At 47.6% G+C, this 26,145-nt stretch overlaps 1 protein-coding gene across 1 annotated transcript in view; it reads left to right on the forward strand.

Moving 5' to 3' along the window:
• Positions 1-25,702, forward strand: part of LOC149325452 (uncharacterized) — a 103,392-nt gene extending 77,690 nt beyond the window's left edge. The window contains exons 7-8 of the mRNA XM_089563121.1: positions 18,149-18,286; positions 25,553-25,702. Coding sequence (XP_089419247.1) covers positions 18,149-18,286; positions 25,553-25,702 — 288 coding nt within the window. The remainder of the gene's footprint in view (positions 1-18,148; positions 18,287-25,552) is intronic.
• The last annotated feature ends 443 nt before the right edge of the window (positions 25,703-26,145 follow it).

Below are 26,145 nucleotides of genomic sequence, written 5' to 3' on the forward strand. Positions count from 1 at the left end.
ATCATCCAAGTAGCAGAGACAAATGTTCCACTTGAGGCCGCGCAAGATGTCCATCATTCGTTCGAACGTGGCGGGAGCGTTACAAAGACCGAACGGCATTACGGTGAATTCATACAGACCGTCAGGGGTAACGAATGCCGTTTTAGGACGGTCGGAGTCAGACATCGGGACTTGCCAATAGCCGGAACGGAGATCCAGAGAGGAGAAGAATTCGGCGCCTTGCAAGCAGTCAAGGGCGTCGTCAATACGGGGTAGCGAGTAGACGTCTTTGCGCGTAATTTTGTTGAGCCGGCGATAGTCCACGCAAAATCGTATCGAGCCATCCTTCTTCTTCACCAGGACAACGGGGGATGACCAAGGACTGGCAGATGGCTGAATAATGCCGCGTTGTAGCACATCGTCCACTTGCTGAGCGATGAGGCGGCACTCGAGAAGTGACACACGGTATGGGCGCTGGCGGAGAGGAGTATGGGTACCGGTTTTAATGTGGTGCTGGACAGTGGTCGCACAGCCCAAAGAAGAGGACTGGTGGTCAAACAATGAGCGAAACTGGTGGAGCAGGGCAAGAAGCTGCGCGTCGTGAGCCGTGTCGATGGCGGGGTCAATAGAGCGGTCGAAAATGTCCGAAGGCAGTGGGTGATTGGGAGTAGCGCCACGTGGGGTGAGGGCAGCGATGTCGGGACTGGAGGAGGTAACATCGGTGTCCAAGGAAGTGATCAAGTGAGCGGTTTCAACATGGCCAAGGCACTCGCCACGGAGCAGGGAGAACGCAGAGAAGGAGGTGTTAGAAACGACGATGGCGGCAGCACCGTGTTGAATGTCGATGACGGCGAAGGGAACAGAGAGGCGTCGGCGAGAAGCAAGGATGGGGGAAGGCGTGAAGAGAACGGTGGCGTCAGAAACAAAGGCGGCGCAAACAGGGACAAGCAGAGCACTGTCAGGGGGAATGTGTCTTCGGCGACAACAAGCTTAGCATCACGGCGAATCGAAGGCTCGTCGAAGGGCGCATCACATAGCGTAGAAAAGACAACATGCGCATGGGCGCAGTCAATGACGGCGCTGCGGCGGGATAGAAAATCCCAGCCAAGGATGACGTCATGGGAGCTTGCACGGAGAACTAAAAATTCGACAACATATAAAACATCGGCGATGACTACGCGCGCTGTGCAAGCGGCAGAAGGATGAACGGGCTCGGCGCTAGCTGTACGGAGGGAGAGTCAAGAAGATGGGGTGGTAACTTTTCGAAGCGAACGGCAGAAGTTTTCGTTAATTACAGAAACGGTTGCCCCAGTGTCCACAAGCGCAAGTGTCTTGACGCCGTCTACAAACACATAAGAAGATTCGGCGGTGAAAGGCGAGGACTTAAGCAGGGCGATGATAGCGCAGTTCGTGCCCCAGGAACTGCGGCTGCTAGTTTTCCGAATCGGCGGGGACAGGGCGACGCCTCATGGGCGACAAGGAGCGGCGTCGAGGGGAAGGCGAGTGGTGGTAAACGTAGGGCTGGAGGCCAAGCGCGAGGTCAGGTGAGGTCCCCTGAAGGGGTGGTTCGAAAGGAGGGCGAAAGGTGCGGTCCGCATCGCGGTAGTCCGGCAGGGGGTGGCGAGGCGCCGGCAGAGTACGTCGACAGAGGCGAGCGACGTGGCCTGGAAAACCGCAGGCGTAGCAGATCGGTTTGTTGTCTGTAGTGCGCCAAGGATTGTAGGCAGCGGGCGCGAAACGCTGTCGGGAAACAACAAGCGCAGGCACCGCAGGAGGAACATATGCGTAGGCCTGCGGCCGCGGTGGTCTTCTGACAGCCACCGTGAGAGGCACGGGTGCGGGCGCAGGCGGCACGCTTACTTGAGGGTCGTAGCTTAAAGGGGAGGCAACTGGAGTGGGCTGGATCGGGAGAAGACCGGCCTCGGGAGCCAAGGGTGCCGGTTGACGAAGACTAGGAAGTGCATCGGCGACCTCCTGCGTGATGGCATTCCGGATCTCAGGGCTGAGGACGGGCGGTGACAGGTGTGAGTTAGATATGAGCGAGAGCTGCCGGGCGACCTCCTCCCGCACTAAGTCTTTGATGGGGGCGAGTACCCCGCGAGTACCCCGCACCTCCACCAAATGTAGAGTGGTTTATTGGCACGTTGAAGTGCTGGCGACGAAGACCCGGGCGCTAGTCGTCTAGGAACCAGCGTGGCGAGAGCCCGGCACACAAGCGGCAGTTCTCCAGCACGAGTTCTCCACCGGTGGCGCTAGCGCTTCGTCGTCGTTGGTGGCGGTGCTGAGTCATCTTCTGCATTCCAATATATATATATATATATATACATGGTCTGTTCTGAAAGTAGTAGGACTCATTTTTTTAAACAAAATTTATTCAAGAGAATAGTACAAACAATTACAATTTTTCAAGGAGCACCCTTCCACACCTACACGCTGCTGCCAATGAGTTTTACAGTTTTCGTACGCCTCAAGGAACGCCTGGACTGGAATGCTGTTTAGCTCCCTCGTCACGGCCTGCTGAACCATCTCTACCGATTCGTGATATTTCCCCTCGAGCGTCGATTTTATTCTCGGAAATAGAAAAAAGTCTGGCGGGGCCAAGTCGAGGCTGTAGGGGTGCTGAGACAGCGCTGCCGCCTTGTGCTGGGCAAAAAATCGGTGTCCTCATTCGCATGATGAAGAAGATTCTATCGGTTGGACTTTTCCTCCTCTGACAACACTGCCGGCACCAACTTCGCGCACGCTTTCCTCATGGATAAGTTTTCTCTGACGATCTCAAAAACTTGGGTTTGAGGAATGCTCAAGTCATCAGCAATCATTCTGATACTCATTCTACGATCACTGTTAAGTAAATGTTTCACTCACTACACATTTTCGTTGGTCTTGCTGGTCGAAGGGCGTCTGGAGCGGTCGTCTTCCTCCACTCTTTCCTTACCTTCTCGGAAAAGCTTGTGCCACTCAAAAAACACCTGATCTACCCATGGAAGCGTCACCGTAGGCCTCCTTAATCATGTTGTGAGTCTCTTTGCCCGTTTTACCAAGATTTACTCAAAATTTGATCGCGTATCGCTGATCCAGTAAATGCTCGACGATTCTGCGTGACGAGACGTTTCGACAGGGGTTCGCAGTACAAGCGACCTCCTCTCTTCAACGGCTGAGAGCCTTCTGCCGATTTTCCCCAGCATTCCCAATATCCCCCTTCAACGATCCTGCACGCGCAGACAGCCTCTCGTCCGCCCGTTCGCCCAGGAAAAAACCAGTCCTACTACTTTCAGAACAGACCCCGTATATATATCGACACGAGGATCGGAAGTAGAAGAAGAGATCGCAGCCGGTACAAGTAGACGACGCTGAAGTATAGGTCCGTTTTCTCTGGTGCCCTCGTTCAGCCGCTGCATTTCCTTTTCAGTGTAACAACTGTTACACATCTGGTGGAGGTGCTGGGTACGCTTCTTGACCTGCGTAGGCCTACGAGATAAAGACGGAACTCACACCGGTACATTAGCGCCCAAGCCGCCGCCTCCGTGGTGAGTCACCTCAATTCGGGCCTCTTGCCAACCCGACGAGGATGACGCAGCCTAGACCGACGGTCCCACCGGAAATGGCCACAGATAGTAGGTCCCCGGCGCCCATCCTCTACCACACACCGGGAATACCGCCATCCTTTCACGGCGACGTGTACGAAGATCCGGAAGACTGGCTAGACACCTTCGAGCGGATCGCCCGCTACAACGGCTGGAGCGACGACCGTAAGCTCCATAACGTGTATTTTGCGCTCGAGGACTTCGCTACGACATGGTACGTGAACTACGAGAGCAACCTGTCCACCTGGGAGACATTTCACCAAAATTTCCTAGCTACATTCCCCAACGCAGACCGCCGGGAGAAAGCTGAAGCTGCGCTTCGCTCCCGTAACCAGCGGACTAACGAAAGCGTCAGCATGTTTGTGGAGGACATGACGCGCCTCTTCAAGCGTGCTGACCCATCCATGGCGGAGGAGACGAAGCTTCGCGATCTCATGCGCGGGGTCAAGCAGGAGCTTTTCGCCAGTCTTGTGCGCAGTCCACCGCGTACTGTTGCCGAATTCCTCACGGAAGCGACTACCATGGAGACGACGCTCCTGCAACGAGCCCGGCAATACAATCAAGATGTAAGCACGCTTGGGCCCGCTGTTTCTTCGATGCCGCTAGGGAGTGATGCGACCGTTTTACGTGACCTAATTAGTTCGATCGTTAGGGAGGAATTACAAGCCCTCCAGCTGCCTCCCAGCGCGCCGCCTGTTACATCGTTGTCTGAAGTCGTCCGGGACGAGGTGTGCCTAGCAGCGCAGCAGCAACAACTCTCTGAGATCCCAAGACAGACTGAGGTCAGACCTACCTATGCATCTGTCCTCTGCCGGGCCCCGACGTCAGACTACGACGTGAATACCGCGACTCAAGCAGCGCAGCAGTCTGGTCATTCCCGTGTGCCTGTTCGACCAGCTTATCAGCGGGCACGGAAGTGGGATATGTGTGACGTGCATCGGACCGGCGGCCCCTTTGCTACCGCTGTGGGGAGGCGGGACAACTTTATAGGGCCTGCCCGTACCGCCGAGTGGGTCTGCATGGTTTCGCGTTCGACGACCCTTGCCCCCGGAATGGGGAACAACCAGTCGAAATTGAAGCTCATCTGTCGGCCTGTCAGAGGCCTGGGACATGCGGTCGCTATAATTCTAGGTCGTCATCTCCGCTGCGTTACCGTTCCCCAAGCCCTCGCCGAGACGTCGGCTATCCTGAGCGGCGTTCTCCCAGTCCACGTCCGGAAAACTAATTCCAGCGGTCTCCGGAGGCAAGGCCGCTGCTGTCGGAAAAACTGAAGACCCTCCGCCGCCGACATACCGATACGCTGATTCCTCACAGGAGCTGGGTAGCGACAGCGTCCGACGTGGTACTTCTGATTTGTGTGTGACAATTGACAGAACTGACACCATCGCTTTACTTGATACTGGTGCAGACTATTCAGTGATGAGCCACGCCCTCGCCCAGGAATTGAGCAAAGTTTTGGCACCATAGTTGGGCCCTAGCATTCGAACGGCTGGAGGTCACTTCATTAGCCCGGCCGGAAGGTGCACAGATCGAGTCGGCATCCGCGGTTACGTCTACGTAGGTGAATTCGTCGTCTTTCACGAGTGTTCGATACATTTTATCCTGGACCTCGTCTTTCTACATGAAAACGGTGCTGTGATGGACCTACACGAGGCGCGACGCCACTGACGCGAGCAATGTCGGACTCGGAGCGATCCTCGTACAGTGGCAGGACGGCGCAGAGCGAGTAATCGCCTACGCGAGCCGCACACTTTCTCGATCGGAACGGAACTATTCGACGTCAGAAAAAGAGTGCCTTGCCGTCATCTGGGCTCTGAGTAAGTTCAGACCATACATCTACGGCCGACCGTTTCGTGTTGTCAGCGATCATCACTCGCTATGCTGGCTAGCCAGCATTCAAGACCCTTCTGGCCGGTTCGCCAGATGGAGCCTCCGTTTGCAGGAGTACGATGTTACAGTCGTCTATAAATCGGGTCAGCAGCACTAAAACGTGGACTGTTTATCACGAGCGCCCGTGGAACCGGCTACGCAAGACTTCACCGAAGATTGCCCTATTCTTTGGGCCATTAGCATCTCCCGTATGGCGGAGCTTCAACGAGCAGATTCTGAGTTGGCGCCACTCATTAAGTATCTGGAGGGTTTTAATGCTCGTGTACCTCGTGTGTTTTGCCGTGGACTACAGTCCTTCATTCTGTGGCGTGGAGCCCTCTACAAGCGCAACTTTGACAGCAGCAAGGAGACGTTTCTGCTTGTTGTTCCATCCCAGTTACGCTCCGAAATCTTAAGCGCTTGTCATGATGAACCATCCGCCGGCCACTTGGGGGTCAGTCGCACACTAGCAAAGATTCGGCTTAAGTATTACTGGCCCAGTTTACTACCATCAGTGCGTAAATACGTAACAACATGCCGGGATTGCCAACGGCGCAAATCTCCTCTGAAGCCAGCCGGCTTTCTTCAGCCCGTAGCACCCCCAAAGACCCCTTTTCAGCAAATTGGCATAGACCTCATCGGCCCTTTTCCGAATTCGTCCAGAGGAAAACGGTGGATTGCGGTCGCGACAGATTTTTTGACCCAATACGCTGAGACGACGTCACTTGCAAACGGTACTGCTGCTGAAGTCGGCTACTTCTTCGTCCACAACATCGTCCTACGTCATGGCCCTCCTGCAGCTATCATTACTGACCGTGGACCTGCATTTACGGTCCGCTTCACTCAATCTGTGCTCAAGCTCACGCACACCAGCCATAGATGTACAACGGCCTACCACCCGCAGACAAATGCCTTGGTGGAACGCCTCAACAGGACCTTGACCGACATGCTTTCGATGTGTGTTGATATCGAGCACAAAATATGGGACCAAATTCTTCCATACGCAACATTCGCGTATAATACCGCGCAGCAAGAGACGAAGCAGTTCACTCCGTTCGAATAAGTCTTCGGTCGACAGGTTACCATCCCCCTGGATGCTATGCTAGCCGTGGACCCCCCTGACAGTGAGAGTGAACTTGATGTCGACGTCGGCACTTATATTCAGCGCGCGGAAGAAGCGCGGCAACTGGCCAGACACCGCATTCACCGTCACCAGCAGGTCGATGCTGACCGCTACAACCTTGGACGCCACTACGTTACCTACAATCCAGACGACTATGTGTGGGTCTGGACGCCCGTTCGTCGCCGCGGGCTGTCCGAAAAGTTACTGCGCCGCTACTTCGGCCCTTACCTTGGTGTCCGCCGCCACAGCGATGTAACGTACGAAGTTGCACCAGCCTCGCCAGCTCGTTCATCGCACAACGACAAGAGCAGCGATGTTGTGCATGTGGTGAGAATGAAGCACTACGAGCGACCCCCCTTTCCTGCATTTCCTTTCATAGGGGTGGGCACAGAGGAGGTAAGTGAGAAACACAAAGCACATAGCAGAGAAATACACATAAAAAATATAGAGGGAGTGCGACCCACATGAAAAAAAAAAAGTGCGATGAACAGGTACTCAGTAAGAAAATACAGCGTCCAGATGCGGCCTCTGCTTTGTTAAGCACCACAGGCTTGCTTATTGGCAGGCGTGTCCAGCTCCGAAAGGCTCGACAGGGTGCGTGGCCGCGCAGCAACTTTCGTGGAAAAATGCGGGAACTTGTCCATTCACCTGGCCGCGAGGGCAGGAAAAAAAACAGAAGAAAAAAAAATCTTACTCCCAACAGAGAGCAGGGAAGAGAAAACGAAAAGAGCAGGGAAAGGACCTAGGGAAAAAAAAAACCTTTAAAGCAGTGCTTTTTGTTCGCACTCCGCAAAAATGCACCCACCGCTGGTTGAGTGGAAGTATCGGAAGGAATGCCAAAAATGTAAGCTTACAAAGTGAAATTAAAAAGGAAAAAAGAAAAAAGAAAAATTATGTGGCATTCGCGGGACCACAAGGTCAGCACATCCGCGGGGGAATGCAACTGCACAGGTGTGGCATGCAGAAGACAGGTGAGGGTGCCGCAGGTTTCATTAATGCCATTTTGCACTGTGTTAAATTTAAAAGTAAAATATGATTCTCGTTGCTCGCGCTCACGAGTGTTTTTGAAGCCACTCTGTAGTGTTGTTACTTTAAGTTTTTCAAACTCGTGGCCTTTCTCGCGGAGGCGCTTCGAAAAGGGAAGGTTGGGGAGGGATTGAGTATGTGAACGGTGGTTATTGAACCTGAATCGGAAAGAATTGTCTGTTTGACCTATGTATTGCATTCCACAGTTGCCACACTCGAGTATGTAAAACACGTTGCTGGAATCGCAATTTAGGTTTTCCCGGATAGAATGCTTGAAATTTGAATCGGTGCTTTTAGCCAGTGCCGTGGTTTCCATGTGTTTGCAGACTTGGCATCGGCTTTTCCCGCGTGGTGTGCAACCTATAGCTCTCGGTTTATTGACTGTCGAATGGACAACATGGGTTTGTAGATTTTTTGCTCTTCTATATGTTACCTGCGGGACCGTTGTGAAAATTTCTGAAAGCCGGTAACTCTTTTCTATGATATTAAATCGTTTTTTTAGTTTTTTGTTAATGTTCGGGAGGTTACTAGTGAAGGTTAGTATGAGATTCCTTAATGACGTGATTAATATTAATTACTTCCGCCTTTTTAATGGCATCGTTGATTATAGAGGACGGGGAAGGTTGTTTGTTTAGAGTGTCCCGCATGCGATTAGCATTTTCGAGAAAATCTTCCGATCGTGAACAAATTCGTGTGAATCTGGTGGCCTGTGAGTATGGAATTGAAGTTTTGCAGTGGCGTGGGTGGCAGCTGTTGAAATGGAGATACTAATGTCTGTCCGTGGGTTTCTTATAGACACTAGTGATTAATGTACTTCCTTCTACTCGAACCAGAACATCCAGGAAGTTAATTTCATTGGTTGAGTAGGTGTGTGTGAAAGAGATATTGGGATGGATTTTGTTGAATGAGGAGATAAACTGGATGAGTTCGTCCTAGGCTTCTGTCCAAACTATGAATATGTCATCCAGAAAGCGTTTGTAAACAGCTGGTTTTGTTGGATATCAAGAGAGAAAGTCTGATTCAATTTTGTTCATAAATATGTTGGCGTAATTTGGAGCCATTTTCGTGCCCATAGCTGTACCGCTAGTTTGAAGATAATATGAGTTGTTGAATTCAAAGGTGTTAAGTTTAAGGACCAAATTTACAAGTGTCTCGACGGCACTTGGACTAGGGGTGTCTAGAATTTTGTATTCTTAATATGATCCGACCATTTCCTGAATTCCGCCGTCATGTGGGATGTTAGTGTAAAGCGATACCACGTCCAGGGTAACTAGGAAAGCGCCTTGAGGGAAGGTGACATTGGATAATTCTTTCAGGAAGTGATTAGTGTCGCGTGTGTAAGATGGATGTATCGGAGGTATATGTTTGATCACAGAATCGATATACTCTGAGATCAGTTCTGTTATTGTGCCAATACCAGAAAAAATCGGTCTCCCTGGATGATTCTGTTTGTGTGTTTTCGGGAGCATGTAGAAGCGCCCCACGGAGGCATTTCTTGGCGTAAGCGCCTTACCTACTCGCGGTGGTAATTCACCTCCATCTGTTAGTTTTTTGATAGTTTTCGTTACGATGTTCTTTTGCTCAGTGGTAGGGTCTGATGGGAGTTTAGTATAGAATTTTGGGTTGTTGAGCTGGCGGTTGCCCTCCTGAATATTGTTATCTGTGTATAAAATAACTATGCCTCCACCTTTGTCGGCGGGCTTAATGATGATGTCAGTTCCTTTGCTAAGTGAGCCTAAAGCGTTACGCTCTTTTTTTCTGAGGTTAGGTGGCCCGGATTTTCGTGTCCCAAGAGCTTGAAGAATCTCCTTTTGTACCTCTTTTATATATAGGTCTAGATGTCTATCCCTACCAGTTTTGGGTGTCCACTGTTCCTGAGGTTGGGGGTACTGGCTATTATTTTTGTTGGGTTTGTCGAAGAAATATTCCCGTTATCTGAGAGTTCGGGAAAAGATATCTAGATTCTGGAGTAACTTGTACTCGTTATACTTGCCATGGCTTGGGCAGAATTTGCAGCATGGCTTGAGCAAAAGAACATCGTAACGAAAACTGTTAAAAAACTAACAAATGAAGGGGAATTACCACCGTGAGTACGTAAGGCGCTTACGCCAAGAAATACCTTCGCGCGACGCTTCTACATGCTCCTGAAAATACACAAACAGAATCATCCAGGGAGACCGTTTGTTTCTGGTAGTGGCACAATAACAAATCCGATCTCAGAGTATATCGATTCTCTCATCAAACATATACCTCCGAAACATCCATCTTACATACGTACACTAATCACTTCCTGAAAGAATTATCCAATGTCACCTTCCCTCAAGGCGCTTTCCTGGTTACCCTGGACGTGGTATCACTTTACACTAACATCCCAAACATCCCACATGACGACGGAATTCAGGCAATAATCGGATCATATAAAGAATACAAAATTCTAGACACCCCTAGTCCAAGTGGCGTCGAGATGCTTGCAAATTTGGTCATTAATTAACACCTTTTAATTCAACAACTCATATTATCTTCAAACTAGCGGTTCTGCTGTGGGCACAAAAAGGCTCCAAATTACTCCAACATATTTATGAACAAAATTGAATCAGACTTTCTCTCTTCATATCCAACAAAACCAGCTTTTTACAAACGCTTGCTGGGTGACATATTCATATTTTGGACAGAAACCGAGGACGAACTCATCCAGTTTATCTCCTCATTCAACAAAATCCATCCCAATATCTCTTTCACACACACCTACCCAACCAATGAAATTAACTCCCTGGATGTTCTGGTTCGAGTAGAGGGAGTACATTTATCAGTAGTGTCTATAAGAAACCCACGGACAGACGACAGTATCTTCATTTCAACAGCTGCCAACCCCGCCACTGCAAAACTTCAATAACATACTCACAGGCCACGAGATTCAAACGAATTTGCTCACGATTGGAGGATTTTCACGAAAATGCTAATCGCATGCGGGACACACTAAACAAACAACATTACCCGTCCTCTATATTCAACGATGCCATTAAAAAGGCGGAAGCAAGTAATATTAATCACGTCATTAAGGAATCTCAACCAACATCACAGCGCTTTAATCTTTAACCTTCACTATTAACCTCCCAAATATTAACAAAATCCTAAAAAAAACACTTTAATATCATAGAACAGAGTGACCGGCTTTCAAAAATTTTCCCAACGGTCCCCTAGACAACATATAGAAGACCAAAAAATCTACAGAACCATGTTGTCCATTCGACAGTCAATGAACCGAGAGCTGTAGGTTCCACACCATGCCGGAAAAGCCGATGCTAAGTCTGCAAACACACGGAAACCACGGCACTGGCTAAAAGCACCCGTTTCAAATTTCAAGCTTTCTATCCGGGAAGACCTAAATTGCGATTCCAGCAACGTGGTTTACATGCTCGAGTGTGGCGACTGTAGAATGCAATACATAGGTCAAAATGACAATTCCTTCCGATTCAGATTCAATAACCACCGTTCACATACTCAATCACTCCCACACCTCCCTCTTTCGAAACACCTCCGCGAGGAAGGCCACGAGTTTGACAAACTTAAAGTAACAATACTACAGAGTGGTTTCAAAAACACTAGAGACCGCGAGCAACGAGAATCATATTTTAGTTTTAAATTTAACACAGTGCAAAATGGCCTTAATGAAACCTACGGCACCCTCACCTGTCTTCCGTGGTCAGAGGCCTACGAAATTAAACAAAGCGCCACTGACTATGTCGTATGAGGTCATACCCCTTTCTGCATGCCACATCTGTACCGTTCCTTTCCCCCCCCAGGTGTGCTCACCTTGCGGTCCCGCGAATGCCACATAATTTTTCTTTTCTCTTTTTTCCTTTTTTAATTTTATGTAAGCTTACATTTTTGAAATTCCTTCCGATACTTCCGCTCAACCAGGGGTGGGTGCATTATTGCGGAGTGCGAAGAAAAAGCACCGCTTGAAAGGTTTTTTTTTCCCGACGTCCTTTCCCTGCGCTTTTCGTTTTCTCGTTTTCTTTTTTCTCTTCCATGCGCTCTCAGTTGGCAGCCAGATATATTTTTTTTTCCTACCCTCGCGGCCAGGTAAAGGGACAAGTTCCCGCATTTTTCCGCGAAAGTTGCTGCACGGCCACGCACCCTGTCGAGCCTCTCGGAGCTGGACACGCCTGTCAATAAGCAAGCCTGTGGTGCTTAAGGTATATATATATATATATATATATATATATATATATATATATATATATATATATATATATATATATATATATATATAGTGGTGCTGATCAATGAACAATATTACTGAATATGTTATCACTTCAAGATAATTGATTAGAAAAGCAGAAGAAAAAACAACCACATGCCGCTGGTGGGAATCGGACCAACCGGGCCTCGGTTCTGGGAGGCTTGATCCCATAGGAAGCATAAGAGGGTTCTCACACATCTTCCACTGTCGTCGTTCGATGACGTTCCACGTCACACCAGCGGTAACTCAGGACGTATTACGTCCGCCGTTTGTGAGCGTGGGTGCCGCTGATGAACACTGTGAAGTTTAGGTCACTTGTAAACATAAATACCTCCGAAGGCAGAACATCTGACAGCCGTCGCCGTAGCTCACTTGGTAGAGCACCGGACGCGTAATTCGGAGGTCGTGGGTTCGGTTCCCACCGGCGGCATGTGGTTGTTTTTTCTTCTGCTTTTCTAATCAGTTGTCTTTAAGCGATAACATATTGAGTGTAGCTGTGCGTTTATTGGGCGTCCTCAAGAGACCGCACCGCTGTGTAGGATCTGGCAGCCTAGACAGGGGTAGCCAGCACCAAGGGAGCGGCGCAACTTCATCTTCGTCAGGCTCAGCGTAGTGTCGGCACATGGCGGTAGCGGATCTCGTCACAGCTTCCACACAACAGTTTCCCCCGGGTGAAAAGGAGCTAACCTGGCGTCTTAAGGGGAAGGAAGGACAAAGAGGTCGTAGTACGGCTTCTGTCGGTGGTCGTGGACGGTTTCGCGGCCACGGTGACGCAAGTCCTCAGAGGGTGCAACGGGCTCAAAATGTAATTGACCGGAGAGGTTTGCTTGAGAACCCGCTAGGAACCATGATACCGAGCCAGCAGTTTCCGCGAAAGGCCGGGAGTTGTGGGAGCCACCCAGAGCCACACAAGGGAGTCGACAGGATAGAAGGTAGAGCCCTCGCAAGTGTCGCGGTCATGCTTTTGCTGCCACTGGGTCTGTGTGGTAAACGAGCGAGCAGGCTGACAACATTCTTCGGCGTACCTGGCAGTGTCGGAGAGTGGCTTGAACTCGGAAAATTCGGGCTGGTAGCGAAGAAGAGTGTCCATCGTGCAGGGGGCCTTGCGGCCGTACAGAAGAACGAAAGGAGAGAATCCAGTGGTGGTTTTCGTCGCAGTGTTATATGCGTAGGTGACGAAGGGAAGAACCTGGTCCCAGTTGGAGAGGTTGGCGTCGACGTACATGGCCAGCATGCCCCTGAGGGTTCGGTTGAAGCGCTTAGTCAGGCCGTTGGTCTGAGGGTGGTAAGACGAAGCGGCTCGATGGATAATGCGGCATTCCTTGAGGAGGGCCTCAAAAGAGACAGGCAGGAATGCGCATCCACGGTCGCAAAGCAGTTCTTGAAGAGAGGAGCCCCGTGGCGAAGAATCAGGCAATACACTACATGAGTGATATTCTTTATTGATTAACACCACTAAATATATAAATATATAGATACGAGGTCTGTTAGAAAAGTATCCGACCTTTGGCCGAAGAAAAAAAACTGGCATAACTGGAGCGTTAGAAACCAGATAACCTTCAAAGTAATCTCCTTGGGACTCCACACACTTCTCCCAGCGGTGCTGCCATTGTTGGAAGTATTCCGAAAAGGCCTCTTTCGGAATGGAGTTTAGCTCAGCTGTCGTTGCAGCCATAATGACCTCTATTGTCTGAAATCGCGCTCCTTTCAATGTTCTCTTGACTTTGAGAAACAGCCATAAGTCGCAGGGCGCCATATCAGAAGAGTAACTAGTCTGTTGAACTACAGGAGCCTGGTTTTTTGCCAAAAAAGTCTGAATCAAGTGCGAGGAATGTGCAGGAGCATTGTCGTGATGGATGCTCCAATTTCTTGTTGACCTTAATTCCGGTCTCTTGCGCCGCACAGTACCACGTAGGCGATGGAGGACATCCCTGTAGTACTGTTTAGTCATTCTTTGACCCTGTGGGGTGCGTACTCGTGGTGTGCCACACAGAGGGAGTCAAAAAAGCAGTCAGCATCACTTTGACATTGCTGCGCACTTGTCGGGCCTTCTTTGGTCTTGGTGACAAGAATGCGTCCTCTGTGACGACTGGGATTTGGTTTCCGGGTCGTACCCGTACACCCAAGACTCGTCACTAGTGATTACGGCGTCGGTGAAGTCAGGGTAACTGTTTGTGGAATCCAGCATCTCCTGTGAGACTTCAACACGAAGCTTCTTTTTCTCCACCGTCAGCAGCTTCGGCACGAATTTCGCCGCAACTCTCTCCATGGCCAAACCTTCGGTGATAATGGAATGTGCAGAAAAATTGCTGATGTCCACCTCTTCCACAATTTCTCGGATAGTCACACGACGGTCCCGCATCACCACAGCGTTCACTTCGGCAATGACCTAGTCATTTCGGCATGTTGATGGCCGACCGGAGCGTGGCTCGCTCTCCGCCGATGTGCGGCCATCTTTAAACCAATTCTACCACTGTTTAATTTGTGTGCTGCTAATAGCACCTTCACCGAAAGCCGCACTGTATATCCCGAACAGTTTCCACTTGGTTGTCATCCCGTTTCTGGCAAAATTTGATGCAGTAGCGATGCTCCTGTCGCTCCGCTATTTTCCTTGTTATAAAAAACCGACGAGATCACTGCGCACTGCCTCACTCAAACGCTGCGCCCCAGCGACTGACGCTATCGGCAGGCCGGAAAATATTCGTACATGCGCACGAAGGTTCAAGGTCGGCTGGTGCAAGCGCGCTTGTTTCATATCCATCAGGTGTTCGCAAAAAAAGATGAAGTCGGATACTTTTCTAACAGACCTCGTATATATTAAATCCACTGTTTCTTGGTTTCTGTGGCTGTTGGTTTCTTTAATATATATATAATCAGGCCGGAGAGTGTAAAATGCAGCTAACAAAAGAAAGCTTAAAAATACATTAGCAGAATATATGCTACAGTGATTACACACAATTGGTAGCATACCTCCGCTCAGCGCTGGCGTAAATGCTCCCTACGCACACTGGAAAACGCACTACTTTTTGCTCGTGCCGCTCTCCAGCTCTGGGCTACAAAAATCATCAATCGGTTTGTGTCAAAGCCGACACCCGCGGATTTAGAACATTTAAAAGCCAGAAATACTTGCACGAAAATGCTGCGCTCGAAAGGCCGTTATGCGATCGTTTTTCCGCTGTTCCGCACGGCATGAGAACGAAGGACCGCACTGGCCAAACAGTAGACGTACGTCGAAACGAAAAAGAAACTTCAAATTCTGTTCGGGCGTGGTGGGTCCGGACGACGACCGGAGCTGTTGGCTTCTCTTTTGTGTGATGTCTCAGTCCGCTTCTCGGTTTCACTAGGGCAGAGATTGCCGAGCGTGGATAGATCGAACTGGGGATCGAGGTCTAGATTTTTTCATCTACGCCGGGAAAACTTATTGTTTTAACCACGAGTTGCTATTACAAATGTTTAGAGTGAATGCGAAATTTTCCGCGGGCAGCAGCGGGTGATCGACGCTTCCTCCCAAGTTGAATTGTGGAATCATCTGCTTGGTTGGTTGGTTTATGGGGTTTAACGTCCCAAAGCAACTAAGGCTATGAGAGACGCCGTAGTGGAGGGCTCCGGAAATTTCGGCCACCTGGGGTCCTTTAACGTGCACTGACATCGCACAGTAGACGGGCCTCTAGAATTTCTCCTCCAAAGAAATTCAACCGCCGCGGCCGGGATCGAACCCACGTCTTTCAGACAAGCAGCCTAGCACCATAACTACTGAGCCACAGTGGCGGCTTGGTGATCATCTGCGCTGCTCGACTTGGGAGAGGAGTCATCAATCCGACGCAAGACCTATGCGGTGGCGGCATCAAGAAGAGCGCATTTGAAGTCGTTTTTCGTTTGTCGCAAGCGTTCCTAATTCCTGCGACAATCGTCATGGACAGCGGCAGTAACAGCTGCAGACGGTGAATTTACTGGTCGTGAATAAGCATCGCACAACAAGCTTCCGCGTAGAAAAAGTGATAAATATAGGCGCGAGTGTTATTTTGTCAAGCTAGTGAAATGTATATGCCAAAAGGCCACTACACACGCCGTCTTTTCCTAATGTTAAAATGAACTTGGTGTTGTGCGGCTGGTGGCACTCTTTACGATTGTTGCAGTTGTAGCCACACGAAGTTGTTTCGGCCACGCATCCATTATCGATTTCGTTCGGGGTTGGTATGTGTACTGTGCTTGAAAACTGTCTTGCGTGCAACACGATCTAGGCCGCACGGTCGTCTGGCTATTTTCTGCCGCACCAACCACACCGTCGCGACTCTTCAGTGCGTTGGTGCTCCATATTGTGCATTTTGTGATTGGTTCTCGGGTTACGACATTGTACTGAAGGCCCGTGTAACCTGTGAGAAGACACTCGATCGTCTGCAGTGCTGCTGCCACATCGAGAGCGTCATCTTTCTTTTTCCTGCCGGCTATGCGGACCTCGGTGATTAAACACGGTGACTAAACACAAGTTCCTGTTCGCGATGATGAGCTGAGCCAAAGGAGTAGATCTCGGTTTAGGATGTAACGTGTAATCACCCAATGATGAACTCTTTCTATGAACAATAGTCATTGCCGAAATTAAATCTCGACTGTGTCACAGTGTAGACATCGCTGATATGTAGTAACGCATGTGTCTCTTTTTCATGAGCATTTCACTTGATGGGATACCAAAGAAAGAGGTATGGAAGAAGATTAAGCCTCTCAAAGCGAGCGGCTCACGTACAATCGTGCCCCTTTGGCTGCCTAAAAAAACTGCCCAGAGCAAGTCATGCAAAACCAGTCGTAATGAAAAACTAATAAAAAGAAGAATTTCTGAAAACCTTTGTCATTTGCTTAGTACAGCGGTGTTAAGCCGATATTAGACAAATGCTTGGCAGTATGAAGGTTATCTTGAAGTGAAATTGGGCTCTTTGTTTCCAAAGCAATAAAAAATACATTTATCTTGAAGCGCCTATGACATATCACGTGGTTTCTAGTGGTCAAGCTTTTAGCCACGAAACCGCAATTTAGTTAGGGTGTGATCCCGTATGTGTTGTTCATGTTGACATTGCTGGCGGCCCCCTTGGCTAGAATTTCTTTGGAGGAGAAATTCTAGAGGCCCGTGTACTGTGCGATGTCAGCGCACGTTAAAGAACCCCAGGTGGTCGAAATTTCCGGAGCCCTCCACTACGGCGTCTCTCATAGCCTTAGTCGCTTTGGGACGTTAAACCCCATAAAACCAAAACCAAACCAAACCCTTGACTGGCGGCCTTGACTGACATTGCTGGCGGCCCCCCTTGAACAATTGTTCAAAATATCATTGTTGCAGAGTTGCTCACCAACGTTACTTTATCGGTGTTAAGCAGTTGTTTAGCACCACGTCTTGCGTCAATTTCATCAGTTTGATTCGTAAAGCATTCCAAAAGCCTAGAGAGCAGCGCTATTTTTCAACTGCCGCCCGTACCCACAAGCGCTTATCTTGGAACGAAGCACAACGCGAAGAGCTTTCTTGGGCAGCACGAAAGGTGCGAAACGAGTGATGTTTTTTACAAAGCATGGTTGAAAGCGCTGTAATCGCGGCGCATTTGTGCACACGGTGCGCGCTGTCACGTGGTATTTTTTAAAATCCGCAGGCTTTCTTTTTTGCCGCATAAAAACGGCCACGCTATGAGTCTATCTCGATGGAAGTGCGTGGGCCGGACAATATTTGTGGACCTACAAAACATTTTTATTGATGCCTGAACATTTCACGCTATATTTAAAAAGTTAGTTTATATATCTCGACTAATTATTCAAATAGGACAAGCGAAAAAAATGGTACAGTAACTTTATATAAATCCTAACAACATCCACGTGATTCAAGTTCAGAAGGTTCAGAAGAAGGTCAATTTGGTGGTGGTGCATTATTTGAGACAGAAAAGCGCATCTCCTGTGTCAGTCTTTCTTGTGTACGTCTTATTGCAGCGCTATTACCATTTATGTCTCAAGTTGAGAAGAACGTGTAGATTTTTTATAAATCTTGGTCGAAGGTAGCCGGGACACCCTGTATATGCGCCCCCCCCCCCCCCGAGCTGCAAAACGCGCCACATGAGAAGAGGGTTACCGCTGACATGACGCGCACAGAGCAACGCACGGGAAATCGGGGTAGTCGAATAGAAAATAGAAAATAGAAAAGAGCGCTCTAGGACATTACAGATAAGTTTCTATCATATTCTCTACCTCAACATATCGTAAACTATTGATATTTATAATTCGTCACTGAGGCAGGCGCCGCGCACTGATGCGGTCAATTTTTGCTTAACAAATAAATGTGCCTCCTTTCAGAACTGTACAGTTTTTTATCCGGCCGGAAACCCAAGTCTGCAACTATTCTACGATCACCAGTGTGCGGCAAACTTTTTCTACGACGCTACGCTTAATGTTGTGTATAGTTTTGAAACAGACCTATCAATTCAAGGCAAGGTAAGTTTCTCCAAACCTTTATTAGAGCTTCCAACTGCAAGAAGGTTGCTTTTGTTCGTCTTTTATGCGTTTGTGTGTCGCGAAACCTTTTACTTCTTACTGCTAGTTGTGCTTTATTTTTATGTCAAAATTTGAAATGTTTTACAGCTAATTTTTCCTCAGAATGGCGGAAAAGTGTTATTAGAAATCGCATTTTAGTGGCACTGCTTCTCAAACTATACCTGAGCAAATTATCAGCTGCTGATCAATGTGTTATAAAGTTGTAAACGGTGGTCTCATATGTCACGTTTCCATGCCATCAATATATTACTACTGCGTGGCGGTCAAGCGTCCAGCAATTGGGAATTTCTGAAATTTCAATACTCTCAAAAATTGAGAAAATCTTCATGCACAAAATAATTGACTGACTTTATTCCCATGCACGCATCAAAATGTTCTCGAGCACAGAACATTAAAGCACTTTGTGAAATGCATCGGAGAGAATTGGCTGTTTAGCAATGGCGACCTGCAGCCACCGGCTGATAACAGAGCTCTATTCTTCGGCTGTCAATCGCGTGAGCTGGGCGCTCTTGTCCCCGATAGTACGTGCGTAAAAAGAAAGAAATGAAATAAATATCCACGACTGGGAGTCGCGGTGGCCGCTTCACGACTGCACTAAGGCTGTCTTTGCAACCGAGCACGCCTTGCGTTAAACTGCAATACACTCTCGCGCTGTGCATTGCATCTCGTCCTCTTTATCATCTAATATTACTGTCGATGTAATGTAAAACTGTAAAACACTACCACTTTAAATGCGAAAGCATTTCTTACCTCATGAGTGGTGCGTACAGGACATGTCAGCAGAGCGTTCGATCACAGCGTGTCCGCACGAAAATGATTATTGGAAAAAACAAATCCACAGGCATTGCGGTTCGAACCCAGGCCCTCTCTATGCCAGACGGGCACGAAACGCGTACGCCATGAAGCATGTTCTTTTTTTATTGCATGGAAATCAAACCCGCTGAGCTACCAAATGCTCTGTGTACACACGTACAATTTTGTAATGCAGGTACACAATCTCATGATTTCGTACACTGCATTCCACCAGCACCTCAAAATTGCGGGAGACGTACACATGCGTCAAGAATCGGCACCCATTCAGGTGGCCGCTCCTGCACAGCATGAACCTCCCGCACCAAGGCGCACTGTTCAGTGAACAGAGACTTAAATGAACGAGGTGGTTCTGTGTGTCGATCTATCATGCGCCTCTTCCACGGGCTGTAAAGTCCAATTAGCATTAACATATTGCATGGAACATCGGAGTCTCTCAGACAGGCAATAACCTTATACTGTAAGTGTAGATCTCAATGGCCTTTTTGTTTGTCCACTGTACTATGTGCCAGAAAAACACTGAATCACGCACTACACAAAGCATTGATAGATCGACTCATGGTTGGACGCACAGACGACAGTTCACCGCAGAAAAGATTAGTACCGCGAGAACGAGGAACACAGACGACAACACAGGCGCACACTTCCAAGTCTGCGCCTGTGTTTCAAGTCTGCACCGCCGCACAAAAGTACCCTTGGCGTGAAGGCAGGCTTTGACGTTTAGAGTAAGTGCTGTGTTTCAAAAATAAGAATTTTGCTGTGAAAATAGGTTTGCTGAACTCGCTTGAATACACTAGAATCCATTAAAGCAAGGTCAGGCGGCCGACACACGTACACAGGGAATAAAGATTCTGTTAGTAGTTTGGTCATCTGCATTCTGGATAGGTGGAATAAATATTTCAGCGAAGAGCACAGTCAGGTATTAGAGGCCTCCTTCACGAAATTCCACAAAGCATCCTCTCGGCCATGATCAGTCGAAGCAATTATATAAGGCAGACGCCCACTCAGTTGCCTTCGAAGCACAGCTAGCAGACACGAGTGGCTTGCAGCATTGAAGGAGAAAACCGGAAAACGAGGTGTTCAAAAACAAGTGAAGAAGGCCAACTCCTCCAGACTAGAGAGAAATATGCAAATTGTCTCGACGCATAGGCTCCCATTGAGAGCGTCAAACAAAAGTCGCAAATAATTTGTGCAGCCCTTCTACGTTCTTCCTCGCACGATGCACGACTTGCAGTGCATAGAGGAGCTTTGCAACTCAGATGATCTTGCAAACTTACGCCTTAGCAAATATTGAGAGCTCCCTATCTATCCACGCCGCCGTTTGGCGCTTCACAGAGAGAATTTGGGATTCGCAATAAGATTCATTGTTCCGGACCTGCCCCAAGGTTTCATACCCCAGTAACCCGACCAGAAGCTTTAGATTTTTCCAAATTTAGAGCTGCGCCATAGACGTTATAGGACTGCACTGTTACAGTCCCGTGACCCAGTTTCCTTTTATGCTTTATACTTCCCTAACAATAAACCTTATGATTTCAGGTATAGTCATTTTCAATTGCCTCTGATGAGAACGAATTATGGTATGCAGCATATTGATTACTTAATTCCTGATTTACTTAATAAACACCCACGTATTATGGAACTTCTGCAGCAGCCTCGTTCCCCCCGTAACTTTAAGAACAATGTTAAAATGTACCTTCTGTTTCTGTCTCCTCCATAAAGTGTGCAGTTTCTAGTTTTTTGTGTTTTTTTTTTTTACTCGCTGAGTGTATGTCCAGGTTCGCTATTTTTGGTTTTGTTGTCCTAAAGACGTAGGAGGCATGCGATGCGGTTTTCATTGTTTTTGGTTTGCGTGCTATTTATCCCCTTGCCTGTATGTTAATTCTGTGTATCTCATTGTTTGCTATTTTAATTTTTTTGTTTTGTCCTAGAGACATGCGTTGTTGTTTCCTTCATTTTTCATTGCATCTGTGTTACTTATGTGTAACTCATTGATCTTTACATATAATTCATGTAGTACGTATGCGATGTTGTTACTTTTCTTGTTTTTCCTTTCTGTACTTTACTCTGTAATTTGCCACCCCCCTGAGCAATGTAACGAGTGACGGGGCCACGTCAGGCAAAAAATGAATTGCCTTTTGTCCCGTCACCTCTGACAAATCGATGTCAAAATAAACTTCACTTCACTTCACTTCACTTCACATGCAGAGCTTCAAGCACACTCTCTTTTTATCTGAACAGAAAAGGGCAACTTCACCAGAATAGCTAAAATTTTAATTTCCGACTGATCAAGTGAAAATCCTCGATTAGATTGGGATCTGATGATACTAAGACACAAGATTTCAAGATATAAAACAAATAACAGAGGTGACAGTGGGCAACATTGCCGGAAAAACGAGATTTGTGGAATTTTCTAAAGTTCATGATGTAAGTTCATGATTTACGGTAAACCTTGTACAGAGCTGTTTGTAGCATAGTCTAATGCCCTTAAGCAATACGTCCCAAATATTTGCATGTTCCAAGACGGCAAACAAGAACTCATGACGCACCTTATCAATGCCTTTCGCAAGATAGATCTGAATTAGAGAAACCTTTCCGGCCTCATCTGTCACTGACACCCACAGCGAACTTGCAATATGTATATGAGCTTGGATACGGCGGCCTGGAATGCCACATGATGAATGTGAACCATTTTAATCAAGCGCCATAAGGTGCAGTCTGGAAAAACATATTTTTAAAAATAATTTCTAGTCTACATTACACAAAAAATTACACGGTACCCATCGATACTCCTCAAGAGGCTCTTATCTGTGCTTTTCGAAATAAGTCTTGTATGACCACAATGAAAAGTGGAGGGTAAAAAAGCCCTCTGATGGCTTCCAGTAACACATGCAAGTGCCAAGAATGGCGAAAACCTTTTGCAGAGGAGGAATAGCCGCGAACTTGAACGAGTCTGAAGAAGGAGAAGAGGACAGGACGAGCGGTAACATGTCCAACATGTCAGACCAACTGGCCCAAAGCTTCCTCTTGTTGAACTTTTTGTAGAATTCGCTACTCAAGCCGTCCGGGCTAGGAGATTTCTGCCCCTGCAGAGTGAAAATTGCCTATTCGACTTTGTCCAAGCTAAGAGGGCCCTCGATTATACCTCGCTGCTCCACACCAAGTCGAGAAAACTCATTATATAAGCTACTCAAGTCTGACCCACAAGTCTGACTTCAAGCACTCCAAACAAACGCCCTTAATATTCATAAAATTGGCGAGATTCCCCGGGGTGTGACTGTAAATATTTCCGTTGTATTGAATTGCTAATACCTCTTTTACAAGAGCAGCCTGCCTTTCATCACTTAATGTGCATTCAGACGGCTGGGCTTCAAGGAACATGCGCGTCCGAGATCTAACTAAGCCCCCCTAAATATTTTCTGCCTTAAACTGTTGCAACTGCGCTTTAATATTGTTTGTCATCAACGTAAGCCTCAGGATTAATTCTTTCTAGCTCATGAAGGTCGTTTAATGTACGTCCAAGCTCACGATGGTTATGACGCTTCAGAAATGTGATTCTTGCTGAGGCTTAGATTGCAAAATCTTATCCTCTTGTTTGAATAGATCCCACTTCTGAAAGACTGAAATATAACCACGGGCCCATGTGCCTTAAATTTCATCTTTCAGCAGAGTTACTGAGCTTCCAGAACACCCACCGAGGCTATAGAACACGACAGCAACACCTTCGAATCTTAGCAGACACCTTACAATGATCACTAAAGAAAACCTTTTGTACCGAGTAGCTATGCACATTATATAACAGTCTAGCAGAAACAGAGATACTGTGCAACCAATCGTTTGAGGGAGATTGGAAATGTGTGCATTGCCTACTATCCTATTTTTGTCGCCCTGTGTCAGCAAAGTTATGTTCACAGAACAAATGAGTTAAAATAGCTTAACTAGGGCCCTTACGCACAGGTAGCACTGATTGGTCCTCATTATTGCTAACACAATTCAAATCACCAAGGAATATTATTTGGCAATCCGTGCACAAAGCGTTGCCCAGCAGCATAGAGAAAAACCCTCTTTCTCGGTGCATACAAACAAATCAGCCTCCACTGTTCAGCACGCCGCGAAGGATCGTTGGTTCAAGAAGTGAAGGAATCGTGGTGTCTATGTTGGTAAAGTTCGTGGGGGGTGTGCACTGATGGTAGACAACGATGACTTGTAAAAAAAGTTGCTGACCTCATCCAAGGGTCAAGTTATAAGAGTCACGTGACAACAGTGACTCGCAAAAAAGTTGCCGACGTCAACCAAGGGTCAAGTCATAAGTGTCATGTGATAACAATGGCTTGCAAAAAAAGTTGCTGACCTTCAAACACAATTTTCGCTTTCTCTAATGCAACAGACTGCAGTTCTCAGCAATTTGTCATTATCAAATCATTATGAAATTTTTCATTATGAAAAGTCTAATCAAAAATCGCACCTCTGTAGGCGTGTCAGTTCGTAAAAACCAAGTCACTTATGCAGACCAAGAGCTCACGCACCGAACAATGGTACACACGTACAGCCATTTGTGACGTAAACAGAGACTTCTACCAGGTGTTCAAAAGACAGAAATTGCGTCCTTGTAGCGAAGGTTAAAATAGCTTTCCGCGTAAAATATGTTTACTTAGCCTTTCCCGCTGTGTGAAAGCCTTGTGAGAGCTCACTCTGATGAAGACTGCCAAGTGGGAGCCTAAAAGAAATATTATTACAATTTTGGACGCCGTCAATCCATTTTAGTTCATGCACCGCTTTTGTCAAAAGTAAAACGCCCACAGGGTTCACTTCTAAACTATGTGGTTGGGCTTTGTAGAAACAGTGCAAGTGTTAAATCTCGCAGGGGCGAGGACGACGGTATCTCGCATCCCTAGCAGATTCCAATGTTTGCAATATAAACCTACTGTTGGGCTCGTTACTTTTGACAAAGGTCATGCCATCCCGACAAGACGGACTGCCGTCATACTTAAGATTTGGAACACGTAAAATGTGTGCGAATTTTATGCATGGCCGCATGTGCAGCAATGGACTGCAAGCTCCAGACCGGTAGACGAGGGCCGTCCCTGGCTTGTATAGGGCGAAAATATTATTACAATTTTGGACGCCGTCAATCCATTTTAGTTCATGCACCGCTTTTGTCAAAAGTAAAACGCCCACAGGGTTCACTTCTAAACTATGTGGTTGGGCTTTGTAGAAACAGTGCAAGTGTTAAATCTCGCAGGGGCGAGGACGACGGTATCTCGCATCCCTAGCAGATTCCAATGTTTGCAATATAAACCTACTGTTGGGCTCGTTACTTTTGACAAAGGTCATGCCATCCCGACAAGACGGACTGCCGTCATACTTAAGATTTGGAACACGTAAAATGTGTGCGAATTTTATGCATGGCCGCATGTGCAGCAATGGACTGCAAGCTCCAGACCGGTAGACGAGGGCCGTCCCTGGCTTGTATAGGGCGGCTGTAAAGTTTCACTAGAACGCTTAAGGGTGAGGATCTAGTGTAACCTCCTACAGGGGCTTCTTTTGGCTGGCGCTGAATTACACGTTTTTGCCCCGACAGAAATTCATAGCATAAAAATCAGGCTACCGGCCGGGTTTCAGGATCCTTGAGCGAAATCACCCAAACGTCCAGAGTTACGAATTCTCAACTTAACACTTGCTCATGTTTTCCGGAGCTAAGAAATCTTTGGCAGAACAGCTCTAACTCTGCTCATCACCTTGTATGATGTACCATGACTACAGCGCAACGAACGGGACAAGAAGGAGGACACAGGCCTAGACACAACACAGCGCTGCCTGTATCTTTCTTCTTGTCCCGTTCGTTGCGCTGTAGTCATGGAATATCGGAACCAACTCGAGAGAGAGAGAGAGACTCTTTAATGAAGAGCAGAGAATTTAGCCGGCGTTTAAAAATCTCTGACATGCTACTCTGCGTAGGGAGGGGAATTTGGGAGATAAAGACAGAAGGACAGCAGAGTGGAAGAGGTAAAAAAAAAACGAAGATAAAATGCGGCCATGAAATGGGTACTAAGGATGCAATGGCGAGTATTGATGTAACCTATGGAATGATGGAGTGCATAGTCCGTCAAATGGAACCAACTCGCCCAGCAACTTACCTCAAGAAACAAATCATGACAGCCCAGCAACTTACCACGTATGTTGTAGCTGTCATGATTTGTTTCTTGGATTCTTTCAAAATCCTAGCACTAAACACTTATGGTTGGCGGAGGTCCACATCACTCCTGAACTAGCGAAACGTGTTGTGGAACCCGATAAACGACATAGTTTTGGGGATTCATTTGTTTTTAGTCAGGGGCTCTGCGCCTGCTTTCGGCGCTTGCTAACTAAAGCTTTCCTTCGCTTTGCAACGCGTTTCAGATGCAAAAGGTGAAAGATTACATGCAAAATCAACCCGGTTACATTGTCGGCTGGTTTGTGGACAGCATTTCTGAGAACGTCACCCCATCCGAATGCGGCGGCGAAATGAATCGCCTGAAGGCTGCCCGAGACTTCCTCGACCAAAAATAAGAGTTGCTCCGCCAGCCTGGAGGGTATCATCGGACCTCGACACTGTCCTTCCTTAGTTATTTTTTCCATGGCAGCGTTATTCATGCGAACGGCTTTCTTCTGTTCATCCAACCCCCTGCTAATTTTCGCCGTCACCTGAATGACCCAAAGGAGCAATGAACTTTGTTTGACATGCGCCCGCTGCTGCCTGATCGTCGCGTCAGCGGGAGGACAAGATACGTTTGGGGTGGCGCTGCATATGGTCCTTGACTGGTGTATATTTTCAACATCTTTTTGTGCGTGCGCAACGATTTTATACCAGGGACTCTTTCTCTATTAACACTGCCTATAGCATATCACTCTCTTCACGTTTCTGTTTGTGTAGCGCGAAAGTAAGGGTAACTTTAAGTCAGAGCACCACTACTGGAGAATTCATGTTTTCTTTATGTGTTTTGGCTCCCCAA

This window comes from Amblyomma mixtum, chromosome 10 (genome assembly GCF_055824585.1).
Source record: "Amblyomma mixtum isolate Tamu chromosome 10, ASM5582458v1, whole genome shotgun sequence".
NCBI lineage: Eukaryota > Metazoa > Arthropoda > Arachnida > Ixodida > Ixodidae > Amblyomma > Amblyomma mixtum.